Source organism: Macaca thibetana, chromosome 10, assembly GCF_024542745.1.
Source record: "Macaca thibetana thibetana isolate TM-01 chromosome 10, ASM2454274v1, whole genome shotgun sequence".
In the NCBI taxonomy this organism is placed as follows: Eukaryota; Metazoa; Chordata; class Mammalia; order Primates; family Cercopithecidae; genus Macaca; species Macaca thibetana.
In genome coordinates, this window is record NC_065587.1 from 82,998,842 (window position 1) to 83,013,532 (window position 14,691).

General features: G+C 35.0%; 2 protein-coding genes across 9 annotated transcripts in view; one reads left to right on the plus strand and one right to left on the minus strand.

Moving 5' to 3' along the window:
• MACROD2 (mono-ADP ribosylhydrolase 2) overlaps nucleotides 1-14,691 on the plus strand; it is a 2,111,745-nt gene that overhangs the window by 363,122 nt on the left and 1,733,932 nt on the right. The window lies entirely within an intron of this gene.
• The window catches only part of FLRT3 (fibronectin leucine rich transmembrane protein 3), a 13,676-nt gene continuing 2,768 nt past the window's right edge, over nucleotides 3,784-14,691 (minus strand). Inside the window, exons 2-3 of one of the 3 annotated variants that reach the window (XM_050745633.1) lie at nucleotides 8,931-9,124; nucleotides 3,784-7,338 (exon numbers count right to left, since the gene is read on the minus strand). In XM_050745633.1, the coding sequence (XP_050601590.1) occupies nucleotides 5,337-7,286 (1,950 nt within the window). In that variant the 5' untranslated portion in view covers nucleotides 7,287-7,338; nucleotides 8,931-9,124 and the 3' untranslated portion in view covers nucleotides 3,784-5,336. Of the gene's footprint in view, nucleotides 7,339-8,375; nucleotides 9,125-14,691 lie in introns of all 3 variants that reach the window. The other 2 variants (XM_050745632.1, XM_050745634.1) reach the window with 2 other exon arrangements.

Sequence of the window (14,691 nt, forward strand, 5' to 3'; positions counted from 1 at the left end):
ATCTTCATCATCTTCAATATTCTACTTTTTTTACTGTAATCTTTTTAATTAAAGCTTTCTTTTCTTTATTTCTTTTTTGACCCCATTCCACTGGCAGTGCACTGTTCAGGCCCTTATTTCCCCTTGCCTGAAATACTGCATAGCCTTCTAACTTGCCTTCTTGTTCCCAGTTTCTCCCATTCATCTTTATGCAATATTTTTTATTTTTACAAAATGTTGCGTGAAGTGCACTGATCATTTATATACCTGCTTAAGAGGCATTGCCAAAGAATATCAATGTAGACTTCTCAGCTTGGAATTCAACACACTGCAAAGCCTAATGGAAAAAACCTTTCCAGTCTTACCTCCTTCATGGACCCTGTATTTCAGCTGGACTATTGGCCTTTATCCAAACACCTCCTAAATCAGTGGTCCTCGACCACAGCAGAATCACCTTTGGAATTTTTTGAAAGGTATGTGCCTAGCCTTCATCTGGGAGTTTTTAATTTAGTAAGTCTTTGTTGGGGCCTGATTATCTTAATAAAAACCTCCCTCAAGTGATTCTGACCAAGGCCAAGGTTGAGAAACATTGGCCATTTTTATTTCTTTATAATTTTGGTCACTACTTTTTCTTCAGAACCAGCATCTGCTTTTCTTTAAACTCCTTCTTACCCCTCAACACCTATCCTTAATTTTATCTCCTTCATGAGGTCTTCCTTGATCTATTCAAATAGATGTAGTTGTTTCTTCCTCTTTACTGCAGAGCAGTGAACTGTCACTGCTATTTATGCCCTATAACTGGTAGACAGCACACTTCTTGAAGGCAAGCGTCTGCTCCTTATAAAAAAGGAGCAAGCTGGGCGTGCTGGCTCACGCTTATAATCCCAGCACTTTGGGAGGCTGAGGCGGGTGGATCACCTGAGGTTGGGAGTTCGAGACCAGCCTGGCCAACATGGTGAAACCCTGTCTCTACTAAAAATACAAAAATTAGCTGGGTGTGATGATGCATGTCTGTAATCCCAGCTACTCGGGAGGCTGAGGCAGGAGAATCGCTTGAATCCAGGAGGCAGAGGTTTCAGTGAGCTGAGATTGCGCTATTGCTCTCCAGCCTGGGTAACAGAGTGATACTCCGTCTCAAAAAAAAAAAAAAAAAAAAAAAAAAAAAAAAAAAAAAAAAAGCCAGTCAGTAAAAGTCATTGACTAGTTAAGAATATTTGTAGAGAACTTTGAAGTTCTTAAAAAGTGATTGATAAGTATGAGTTATTTTTTGCTTATCATTTAACAAAAAGTCCCAAAACAAAAAGTACAGTGTTTGTTATTCCAAGACTATGCTAAATCAAGATTTGCTAATCATGCTAAGAAGGAAAAAGGAATTAGAATTTTAAATGCTACTACCATTTTCAGCAAGAATGAACTAATACTACATTCATTGGTGGATTGATTCCATTAACACCCATGCTTCAGGTGCTTTAGGACTCCTCATGAAAACTGTCATGTTGTCATGTAGCTATAAAATATGCATTAGTCAGAAACTGTAGTTATTAAAGCCGAGTTCTTTTCACCAGTTTGTTTGGAATAGGGGAATAATACTTTTAATAAATCAGCCTTGCTATAAGATAGAGCACAGTGTCATTTTTAATAGGGAGCAAGAATAAGTGCAGTGATTAAATGCAGTTACAAGTGGCTATATCTAAAAACGATTTTTGATTTTGTCAAACATTTAGCAAGGGAGTAATTTTTTTCCTCTAGTTTTTTTCTAGCTTTCCCAGTTTTTTTTTATTTGTTGTTGTTGTTAAATCTATATGCTATATATTCAGAACTGGATTTTTTTTTCCCTATAAATTTGTTAGTACCTGATTTGGAATTTAGTCTTATTAATATCATTTAGTTTGGGATGCATGGAAATGTGTGTATAACTATTGAGTGCCCTTTAAGGTGGAGACTTGTATCTTGATATTCTATTAAAGTATATATATATGTATATTTTGTACTTTGCAAAGCAACTGGATTTTATAGCAAGTGTAGGTAAAGAAAAAACTTTTATCCTATTGGTGCTCTGCATATTTGCTAGTATAAAACATGTTTCTGATTTATTCCAGGCAACATAATCAAAAGGTGTATTTTAGAATATACACAAACTTTTCTATGCTCATGGAAGGTATACTGACTGGAAAATATCAATATAATCTCTCTCTTTTTTTTTTGCTTTTTATAAACCACAGGTTTATAGAGACTTTATGGAGACATTCAGTCCTTTCCCTGACTTTTAGAAGAACTATAGCTTAAACTACTCAAAACTTCTAGAAACAAAGTCAGACTTCCTTCAGAAACATTCACTATGTTTAATGTTAATCACATTAGTCTTTCAGTTGTTCCTCGAAAACAGCCATAACGGGAAGCCAAAAGACAGAGTGTTGGGAAACATTCTGAAGAAAGCAAGCAAATAATTAATAAGATTTCATAGTCACTTGGAGATATCTCCTTGTCAGTAGAGGAGTAGAAGGAGCAGTCTCTAGTAAAATTTGGGAACAGATGGCAAACATTTGTTGACCATAATAGTAGTAACTTATATCTTGTAGAAGATTGTACAGTTTTCATGCACATCATGTCATTTAATCCTCACAAAAATGAGGGTACTAATAACCCCCTTTTGCAGATATGGAAACATAGCTAGGAAGGGTAAGTGGTTTGTTTTTAATTGTACTATTTATTCTAAATAGTACAGACATTATGAACAGATTGAAAGATTTCAAGTCTTTTGATGCTCTGTGTGGAAAACACAAACTCAAAGTGTGTGTGTGTGTGTTTTAATTCTCTCATTCAACAACAATCAACACAGAAGACTTGTCTTACCAAGTTTTGCCCCATACACCGAGCAAACAATCAGTTTTTCAGCAGATACCAGCCGGATGTCCTCCAATTCAGTTTAATCCTGACACTGGCTACCTGGAAATTGTGTCATATCCCACAGGTTGAACGCTTATTCCCACAAGACTGCCCCCTCTTCAGATACCAGTTGCAAAACTAGCCAGCTTCATGTTTGGTTTCCCAGGATCCCTTTTTGTGTTCTATTAATTTGCTACAACAGCTCACAAAATGCAAGGCAACAGATTTACTGATGTATTATAAAGGATCCGACAAAGGATCCAGATGGCAGGAAATATTAGGTGAGGTCTGGGTGGGCACAGAGCTTCCACGCCCTCTCCAGGCATGCCACCCTGCGGGAACCTCCACATGTTCAGCTATCTGGAAGCTCTCCAAACCTTGGCCTTTTGTTTTTTTATGGAGGCTTGATTACACAGGCATGCTTGATTAAACCATTGGTCACTGGTGATCAACTTAATCTTCATCCCCTTCTCCCTCTCTGGAAGTTGGGGTTTGGGGTTGTAAGTCCCAACCCTATAATCATGTCTTGGTCTTTTCAATGACCAGACTTTATCTTGAAGCTACTTAGGGCCTGCCAGCCATCAGTGAACTAATTAGCATATGAAAAATGAAAATATATCACTTTGAAGATTGCAAAGATTTTAGGAGTTGTATGCCAGAAACAGGGACAAAGAGAAAGTGTATATTTCACAGTATCACAAATGCTAACTCACTCTACTAAAAGGCTATTTTAAAAAAACAATTTTTCAAAGACCACCTTAAAAAGTATCAGGACAGTGGCAGCAGTGTGCCTAAGAGAGAAAGGCCGTGAAACCATTTCTTAAATTTTCCATCTACACAATGAAGAAGTAGGAGGAAATAAATTTATACATGAAATACTGAACTCTTTAAAGTAAAATGATACACAACCTCAAGATGTTGATTTTTTAAAATTTTTAGCCAACTTTTATTTTTATGCCTAGAAAAATACATGGGACGTTTAGGACTAATGTGCTGGGCAATTTGCTACTTAGTGATAGTAACACAATCCTGAAAAAGCAAGCACAATTATTCTGTACTTTTTAAAAGTTTTATTCAGCAATAAGACCATAATTTTTCATATTTAAGGAGTATGAAAAATTTGTCGAGTTTTAAAAGCTGAATACATGTAGCGTTGGATCAAGGCACATACAAGACTGGCCAAAGGGCGTACAATGCACTTTGGTTTTTTGTTGAAAAAAAAAAAATCATGGCAACAGAAAAGTGATATGGTTTTTCAACAAGTAATAGCTCACAATTCAGTAGGAAGCTAGAAGGAAATGTTACATTACAAGTTCATTATGTAATATCTGGAAAATTGTGACAGTAATGGGCAGTATTCTTGATCTTTGTAAAAGTAAATTGAACATTTATGTACAGTGTTAAAACCTTTGACATAAACCAGATCTAAATTTGATGTCTAGTATTTATTTTTCTTTAAATTCTCTCATTTAAAGAACTACTTTCTCTGGGTTGTTGAGGGGAATCGCTTATAATTACACTACATTTTTAATATGCATAAAATTTCTCTGACATCCTTTATGATAAAAACATCATAAACACTAACAATTTTGTGTTTATAAGTCACTTTTCAAAAATCAGGATGGCATAGGCAAAACCAAAATGCAGTTTTGGTATTTGTGTTCATTACACTATACAAATCTAAGTTTTCATGTTTTCCTAAGTACACATTTCCCCCGCAACTTGGAAGCACATTTACATTACTGTTTTTGTGAAGTCCTTTATTTTCAAAGCTTTGCTGACAATGGCTTTAACAGACTTCACACTCCTTTTATGCCAGCTGATGTATTCAGTTCAGAAGATATGCTTAACTTTTTTAAGGATAATTAATTTGCCTAGAGCAAAAATGGAGATATGCAGCAGGTTTGATATTGCCCATTACTTCACACACTTTGATTTATTGAATACCACTGGGATAATACAAATTTAATAATTGGAACATTATTTCATAACCATTTTCTAAAATTAAATTTTCTCATTCAGCCATTCAGCCAGTTTTTTTTACATTTTATTAATACCAAAGTGAAAAATGGCCTGTGCTTATACTACAAGGATCTCATGTGAATGCAGTCCTGATTGTTCAACACAGCAAGAAAATTCACTTTCACAGTCAACAAGTCATCTTACTCAGTAGAACACAAAGTAAATGGTTTATAACTCCAATATTTGCAAGGAAAATACAGTACAAATTACTAAAAAATACTAAAATATAGAATTGTGTTCAGGCATCTCCACTACATCAATCGCAGCAGTAACCTGAAATTTGAAACTTTTAATAAAAAGTTCTTAAATATAAATTATATGGCAAATGTACAGTACATTGCTTTTTTCAGTCTCTTTTTCCAGTGTTTTGCAGTAGAACAGGGTTCCTACCATCACCTCCCTTAGGTTTAAAAAACCCAAAACACAAGTCTGCTGCAAGTCCTTCAGCATCATGAGTGTGAGTGATCTGAGTCTGGAATACCACTGTCTCTGTAGCTTCGGTTACTACTGCTTTCACTGTGATTGTTTTTGTACAGATTCATTCCATTAGGAGGAAATATGGTGTGTATTACAAACTCCTCCTTCGAGATGGGTTCATTGCTTATTGGTAACATCTGAAAAGAAGTTTCCCTGATTTCCAGGATAGAGTTGTCCTTCTTAGTGCCAGCTTCTGCATAGTCATCCTTTCTTCTCCTCCCTTTGCTATACGCACAGTTCCTTGAGAAAAGCGATCCATTCCTATGAACATACCAACACACTAAAGCAAGAAGGGCAATGGTAACCAGGGCCACAGCTCCACCAATGATGGCAGCCAAAGGTAAATTGGGGTTTTTGTAAGGTTCTTTCTCTTGCTCTCGATTGAGGGTGGTTGTAGGGTTGTACATTCGAAGGGGTGCAGTTTCAGTCTCAATACAAACAGGAGTTTCATCAAATAGGTAGAGGTTACTGGTTTCCATGGGAACCATGCATACTTTATAGGGTGAATCAGGCTCCAGGGCTGTGACCAAGTACTCACTGCGTTCCCCTGTTACAATTGTTTCTGTTATAGATCCAAATGCTGGGCTATGGCCCAGTTTAAGCCAGCTGAGTCTCAAAGCAGTCATAGGTAGAGCAAGTTTCCAAGAGATATGAATTGTATCAGAGGTGACAGATTTCACAGTAATTGTAATTGTTTTTCTTGAGGGACTCCCTGTGGTTTGGTGATCCTTGGTGAGCTTAGGGTTCTTAATATCTGGCTGTTTGGTCACTGGAGCTGGCCACTGTCCTTGGGCAGGATACACTGTGTTGGGTATTGCAGTGGTTATCTGAATGGTGCTTACAATCCCACTGTCCTTACAATCAAACAGTTCTGCATTGAGATCCTTAATAGCCATCCCACGAACTTTTTCTGGGGCTTGGCACATAAGCCCACGCACATTGACCTTCACAGGTAATGATTGTAACCAGTCACGTACCCATTTCATCTTGCACCCGCAATACCAGGGATTGTTGCGAAGAATCAGTTGTGTTATATTGTCCAAATCATCAAAGATACCCTGAGGTAAATTACTTAGGTTATTATTGGACATATCCAGTCGATAGAGCTGCCTTAGATAAGAAAAAGCATTTGGGGGCACCCGATTGATGTGGTTATCTTGAAGATAAAGCTTCCTCAGGTTTGTGCCTGGAAGGTTTACTGGTGCAGCAGTCAGGGAATTCCGCACCAGGGACAGCTCTGTTAAATTAACTAGGTTGAAGAAAACTTTGTCACCTAAACCGTGGTTGTTCAACAGGTTTCCATCTAGAACCAGGCGTTTTAGACTAGTGAGACCTTGAAGAGATGGTGATGAAATTGTGGATATGCGATTATCATCCAAGCGTAGTTCTTCTATAGTCCTGGGCAAACCCCAGGGAATTGTGCTAAGGTGGTTGCGGGACAGGAAAAGCAGTCGGAGATAGTTGCTGTCTCGGAATGCTCCCTCTTCTATGCTAACTGCAGAGACAGAGTTGTCATCTAAATGTAATTCTTCCAGATAAGGAATTTTTGAAAGTGAATCATAAGTGATAGTCCTTATGTTATTTTCTTGCAAATGTAACTCTTTTACATACTTTGGGAGGTTGGTAGGAAATTCATCTAAACTGTTGTGGTATAGGTATATTCTTTCTACTTTCAGCAAGTTTTTCAAATCTGAAGGAATCCCAGCATTATTTATTTGGTTGTTCTGAAGGTAGAGAGTTGTAGCATCCTCTGGTATTCCTGTTGGAATGGATGTCAGAAAGCGATCATTACAGTAAATGAAACCCGCATCGCAGCGACACACAGATGGACAGGATTTAGCCATAACTGATAGAGGTGCTACTTGAAGGAACAGCCCAATTTTAGTCCCGATGAGGAAGATGCTCCAGGCTGGGCTGATCATGGTCAGCAGTGTTGAGGTCTTTATACAAGGTAGCTTCTGTTACTTCAGAACCCTAAAATGAAGTGAGTAAAAAAAGACAGAAAACAATAAGGACAGCATACTGAATATAATGTTTAAAATGAATGTGGAAACTAAAATATCTATAATCACTTTTAATATTTTAATTTGTTTTGGGAGAGGGCATAGTCGGGCTTATTGCTAGCTAACAATAGACAGTGTCATATAATCTCTTTACCTTAATGGTTTCTTAATTTCTTTATACATTAAAAAGTAACATGTCCCAAATCCATTTGATCTTGAAATGTTAAATATAATTGAAGTTTTATTGAATAATCTAAAGTATTTTAATTATACTTTATATCAACCTTATAGACAGTCATTGATCAAGCTAATTGAATATCCATTTCTTTCTTAATATTCATAATAATTAACACCTTGGAATATTGTTTGGTATATTTAAAGGTAACCATTTTACTGTTATCAAAAAACCACAAATTTTTATATTTACTTTTTATTAGGCAAAGACTATACAGGTATAGAAAAATGTCATAAAAATATCTATTCTCTTCATACTTCATACTTCATACTTCATAGTTACCCATATCTTGAGATCCTGAATCTCAATTAAACCCATAGTTTGCTTTGATTATTAATGTCATTTCATTTTCTTTGGTTATTAATTTTAAGTATTATTTTAAATGGGTGGATTTCTATAAGAAAATAAGAACGAATCCTTCATTTATTTTTGGGAAAGAATTACAAAGCTAATACATCCAGCTAACCTAAGTGGAAAATTTCACTTCATGTTGAACTCTGTCTTTCTTCTGTTTGCATTTTGTTATATGTTTCATACTGCAAGTTTTAATGACTTTGTCCACATTTTTCATTATTTTCTATCTCATAATGTGTTTTCACAGTGCATTTATATTTCTTTAAATTCTAACCTAGAATATAAATCAACTTTTTCTATGGCTGGCAAAGTACAGATTTATACTGATGTATTGTGTAATATAATATCTTGTGTCCTTTTAAGTATTAATTAGCCTTTGTAATTTTAGGCATGAAAATAAAATACTTTGTTTTTCCTACCTTATTGAACGATGTGAGTAAATTTTGCGGGAGTGAATATCCAATGCACATATATTATTTTCCTGGTGAGGGGCTGGGACTTAAAACTTTTGTTTAGTCCTTGGAAATGTTCTTCACCGTTTATTCAAGTAATCCTATGCCGCACACACCTCCAGATCAGGCTTGCTGTTGTCAATGAACATTCCAGCTGCAGTTCAGCATGGTGGGCAAGCTCATTAAAGTGGGGGCAGAAACAATTCTGCTTCCTGTTACTATGTAGGACACATGGCTTCCTATGTATTTTTTTTTTTTCTTTCTGATAGAGTTTCTGTGTGAAGGTTCCTTTTGTGTAGCTTAATTCCCTTAGTGGAAATTGCCCTCTTTGAAATTCTTATTGGCTCTTCTGTGCAATGTGGTCAGAGATAGTAACTTCAGATCCTCATGAAGAAAGCCATTCATGATGCTAAGGCCTGTATAGTAATAGGTTTTTCAGGCAGTTACCCCCTACCTTTATTCCCATCCAGGATTATCCAAGTATAGACTTTGTACAGTAGCTACATCCTGAGGTATGATTACCTGCTGTGAAATAGCTATTTCCAGCTTTTGCTTCTTGCTGATTTTTCAGAATGTCTGGTGCAGTCACGTTATACAAGAACAGGTATTCTCTTTTAAGAAGTAAAGGAAACTAAATTCTTCATGGAAAGAAAACGAGGCATACTAAATTTCCTTTATATTTATCTTCCTTAAAATATACTGGGACTGAGCATCTCCTGTGAAAGTAAAAGGTTTTAATGAACTATTAATAATGAACTTTAACATACTAGAGAAATTTCCTAGACATTTAATTTCAGTGTCTTAGAACAACACATCTTTCATCATAGTGGTTAGTCAAAAGGGATAGGTTGACCTCTTTGTTTTTAGACTTCTCATTTTCTTATATAAATAAAGTAGGAGCCAAAGTAGAGATTGTCATCAAACAGATAATTTCTATTATATGATTGTGTCACTTTGAATTAAACACCATGGCTTTCAAATTCAAGCCAGTCTTTAAAAATTTACTTTGAAATCATATGCATAAAATGATAAAATGTTTAAAAAGAAGAAAACAAGTACATGTCAAAGAGGTGAGCAAATACATTAACAAGTATTTTTGACAGAAATGCCAAGGTAACTTTTTAGGCATTTCTGAACATGATTTAACAAAGTCACACAATCCACAATTTAGAGTTGAAAAGGCTATGTTAAAAGCTTTTCTGTTGATTTGCTCAGTTCCCTGTTTGATTCTTCCTGCAGGTCTCCATTTTCCCAACTGCAGAATGTTGACACCATCCCCATTCTCTTTAGGGGTACATCTAAGGACTACTTATTGGTCTTGAAACTCTAAGCACTCAGGTGTTCTTGCCCAAAAGGTGACATAGAAGTTCAAGTCATGTTTAGTTTTTCTGGAAAATACTGTTCTAATTTTCTTTTAGCATACTGAGTTTGAAAAAAAATTTTGTATTTGAAATAGAAAGGACACTATTATTTCGATCTCCTTGTAGTGACCATTAGGAAAGCACACCAGATGGGGCATTTCTCTCTAGGTTCATACATGAATATGCCAATTTTTAATAAGTGTATCATTTCTGAAAGAAGACTTTGGCTTGACTAAAGAGATCTTTGAATTTAATGTTGATTGCTTTGCCCATTATCAAATATGCATGAAGATTTTTTAAGAGTTTGGAGGAGGTGAGTAATATTCCAATTGGTTATGCAGGATCATCCACTCTGATACTTTGTATATATGTAGGGAACATTTGAGTATCCTGGAAATATGTGACCCTGAAAGTAAGGACTAAAGTAGTAGCAATTTGCTTCTCCCACAGTTACTACCTAACATCCAGCAAGGATAGCATCTGTTCCATAATTCAAATGCTCTGCTGAACGAGTATGTTAAATAAGGCCACAATTTGTGTTTCTGGTTCTCTCCAAAAATTCAGTTTATTTTAGTTTGCTAACTGCATACCAACATGGTCATAGGCTATATTAACAGAAGAAAAGTGAAAAAAAATTGCAGATACATAGAATTTATTATTTAGGCAACTTGAAACAAAAATAGCAGTTAGCAGATGGATCAAACAGTCTCTAGTGAATATTGCAAAGTGCCCACAGAGGAAAGTTTAAATGATTTATTGTTTAATGTGAGGTTTTACTGTGATGCCTTTAGGGCTTTGCCTGTTATTGTCAAATTCCAATAGTATCTTTTCTTGAAAACTGTTGCTTTCTCAGTGTGTGAAAATGGAAAACCAAGCTGTTGAAATTATAATTACAAGGTTACTTTTTAAAGTATCTTCTGTAAAAGTTTTTTAAACTTGAAAATTATTCAACATTTAAATAATGTGGTTAAGTTTAGAAAACAACTACTTACGTTAAATTGCATTAGAAACTAATTAAAAACCATTATAAAAATAACAAGAGAGAACCTGCTTAAAGTGTTACCAAGAGTCAAGCATTTCTGATATTCCAGGGATGATGGTGAGGCAATATATACTTGAGATGATGAATCTGCTGACTTTGGGGATTTAAAAACTGATGGTTCCCTGAGTCAGGTCAGACCACAGTGTGTCCAAGGTGATGCTCATAATGATAACCAGACATAAAATAAATGTCTTTTATCTTGTATCAGAACTATGTATATTTCACCAAATTAGGCTCTAACAATATGTGTTGATTTTCACATTTTTAACCCAGAGAATGAAAGAGTTCTAAATTGGTGTGAAAAGATGGAAGATTAATTTGTTTATTTTACCTGTTTTACATTGGTGAAGCTGCTTCCTCTATTCTGTTTGATATGCAAACTCACATTTGCCATTCATACAATAGTGGTAATAATGTGGGATTAACAGAAAGCCTTAAATCTCATTAAGTTCTTGGAAAATGTCATTCTTTTCTCCCCACATTGTATTTAAATAAAAGGAAAAACATAAAACAGGTTTCTTAGGAGAGAAGGATACTCTTTCAGAAATGAAGGTTACATTCAGAGCTACTCTCATATGCCCCTACTCCCTTTACTTAGGCTCAAAACCATTCATATTTGACTACATTTTATGTCTTCTCTTTCCCATTTATGTTTGAAACTATAGTGCTAAACAGATTTTTGGGTTTTAGTTTTGGCATATTAAAGGCTGCAAGGATCTCTTCATCAAAAATGAACAATCTCCTATGCTTTGACTTTCCCCTTTCTGAGCTGGATCTACATATTTGCGCACCTAGAAATACTGTAGTCAAATGTCGATGATGAAAAGAAAAATGACCCCCACTGGCATGGACACTGTGGCCAGGTTTCCACAACACTGACTTCAGAGCCTTTCTGTCTGCTTAGGCTTGAAAGAGGCCATTACTTCTGAACAAAATGAATCGATCTTTTAGAAAAATACTGTTAATGGGGTAACTTGGGGGAAAAACATAAATGGAGCCCTGGTAACTTAATGGAATGTTAAAAAAATTTTTTTTAATGGGGGCATTATTTAACTATAAAACACTTAAAACTGTAGTAAAAAGAAGAAAAACATAATCACCTCACTGATGAATCAAATTTTTAATAGGGATCCTTATATTCATATTCAGTTTCTTTTTACAAATAAAAATTGTAGATTTTTTTTTTGCATTTATAATGTAATCATCAAGTCTGAAAAGCTTCCAATTTATTTCCATGGTACACCCAATAAAACATGTAAATAGATAAGGATACTATTTTAGGAAAACTAATATAAGAAGTTGTATCTGAATAGAAAACTGATATTTAAATAAAATCAAGAACTTGCGGCAATCTACATGTTTATATGATTTCTTCCCTGCTACTATAATATTTTGGAGCTGGAAGTGTTATGAGAAGGTATTTCTTATGTTTTAAGAATATTACTTAGATTAAGATGAAGCTATATAATAGTAGTGCTAATTTCTTATTTATGCCTTAGATTTAAATTGATTTTGATTTGACCTGTTTGATCATTACTCATTTTTGAAAAATATTAATTCAAGTATAAGGTTTTGAGATTTTAGTTTCTTTTTTAATGATTTCTCCCACAGAATGATTTCTTAATGCTGGGGACTTTTAAAAATATTCAGTCTAAAATATAATGGCATGTAGAACTTTTCATCCAAGTTAGTTGCCTTGTTTTAAGTAAAACCTTGAGACTAAAAAAAACTCATGCCTAAACAAACGTATCCAACTTTGTGAATATTTCTAGGTAAACTGGAATTTATACAATCATAATTTAGAGTATTAGGAAGGTAATTTATTTATGAAGGCTTAAATTGCTGCTAAAAAAGCTCAACCTGTGAATGCTAAGTCTTTGCAACAACAAATGGTATTTCAAATAAACTATATATATGGTTAAACTGAAAAACTGGAGTACATCAGGATAGTTGATAGTGACAGCAAAATGCTTTCTAAGCAGCCTGTCTGGTAGTTAAATTTTCCACGATCATCAGATTTCAGGAAAGTTCCAATTCTTTTGTTTAATGCCAGGCAAGCAGAAGGACCTCTAACTCTCCTCTTGAGAGTCATGAAGTCTGAAGGGTTTGCTGAGAGGCAGAGAAGCAAGTGTGCCTTTTCATACTTGGTTTTATCCAGACTATTTTCTAGCCTGAACAAGGTCCTTGTTTCATTTATGGAAAATAGGGGATAACATTTCCAATGCTAAGTATTTCTACTTTTTCTTTTTCTGTTACTGGTTCTTTTCCCCGGTACATTTGTGACAAATGAATTGAATTCTGCTTCATTTGTTTTGGCTTGTAAAGTTAAATCAAGCATTCTTAAAACAAAAAGGCAAACTGGGATATTATCCTTCAGCATAGTGAATGCTGCTTCCTTTTATGATATTAAACCCAAAGTAAATGAATTAGAGAACAAGACTTGTAAGAACGAGTAAGATATTAATTTAGAGAGTGGTGAAGGTAAGTGGTATAGAGTTTGGGGTGGGGGCATGCTTTACATTTGTGCTGACTTTTGAGCAAAAGGAATTAAAAGTGCGCCTACTTTTGTTAAACCACATTTACCATTGCAGACTTTAAATTCCTTTTTAACTGTGTGAGTACAACTTGGTTGACGTGCTTTAAATTTCTAATATTTAAGTTTCCATACAGTAGTTCAGCAAATAGATTTATTTTAGTCTACTGTGTGGCAAGCACTATACTGGTCGGTGAGACCACCTGAAGTCATAAAATACATTGTTTTTCATGTACAAGTAGGGTATTACTTAAACCAGATGAAGAGGAAGAAAATCAACAACACATAAACTGATCAATCCACAATCCAGTGGCACACTTTAAAAATGGTTTTTAACCAAATGTGGTCTGTGGGTTTTCTCTTCAAAGTTGCCACGGTAACTTGTGCACATGTAAAGTGAAAGAATAAAGAACAAAAGCTGTCATTGTCCCATCAAATGAGAGCAATTTCTCCCTCCTTTCATTTAAACAGACTAATACCTGCAGAAAGCTTTTTATACATCCCTGACACTTGATTTTAGGGTAGGAAAGAGATTCTGCATATGCAAAACAAATGAAATTTTAGCTTTTGCTTAAATTATACTCTATTGCTTTCTACTTAAAATCTGTTTTCTCTGGGATTTTCGTAAATAGATAACTCAAAGTTCTTTCTTACACAACATAAACATAGCTTTGAAAACTGTCCTTTAATGTGATGTTTAACCAAATTTAGTGATGTCGATCTGTATTTTGAAACTGGAAAATACTTTCTGAAATGTGTATACCTATTTTCTTAAGAGGAAGAATGCTGTTTCAGAAGACCAACTCTTTGTTGGAAATTTATTTGTTGACTTTCAGTAAATTTTTGAAATGGTGGAATGTTAGAAGGAGCTGAGAAACATCCGTTTTTATGCTCTGAAGAGAAAATGCAGTTTTGAGGATTAATATTGCTGAGAGATTTTTACTGTAGAGTTTTTGCCCACTGGGGGGTGGTACACTCTACCAGAACACTGCTTTCAGAAGCCGCAAGTCAGATGTTGGCTGCTGCTGGCCAGTTTTTCTCTGGTTTAATTACAACAAAGCCTCCCGTTGAGAAGAACAGTGAAGGCCTCTGGGGCAAAAGGTGGGGGGTGGGAGGGTAGGGGGAAGGAGGAAAGAAGGAGGGGAGAAATTATGGCCTTTGAAAAATTTACTGAATCTTATTTCCATTGTTGACTTTATTTATGGTAGTCTTCATTTGACTTTAAACAGTTATTTCTAATGCTTTTTTTTTTTTTTTAAATAAATGGGTTTGAATAAAAGAATATATAATGGAATCTATTCAGAATATTTAAGTTAGCTCTGAATTTTGCCAGTAATCAATCACATT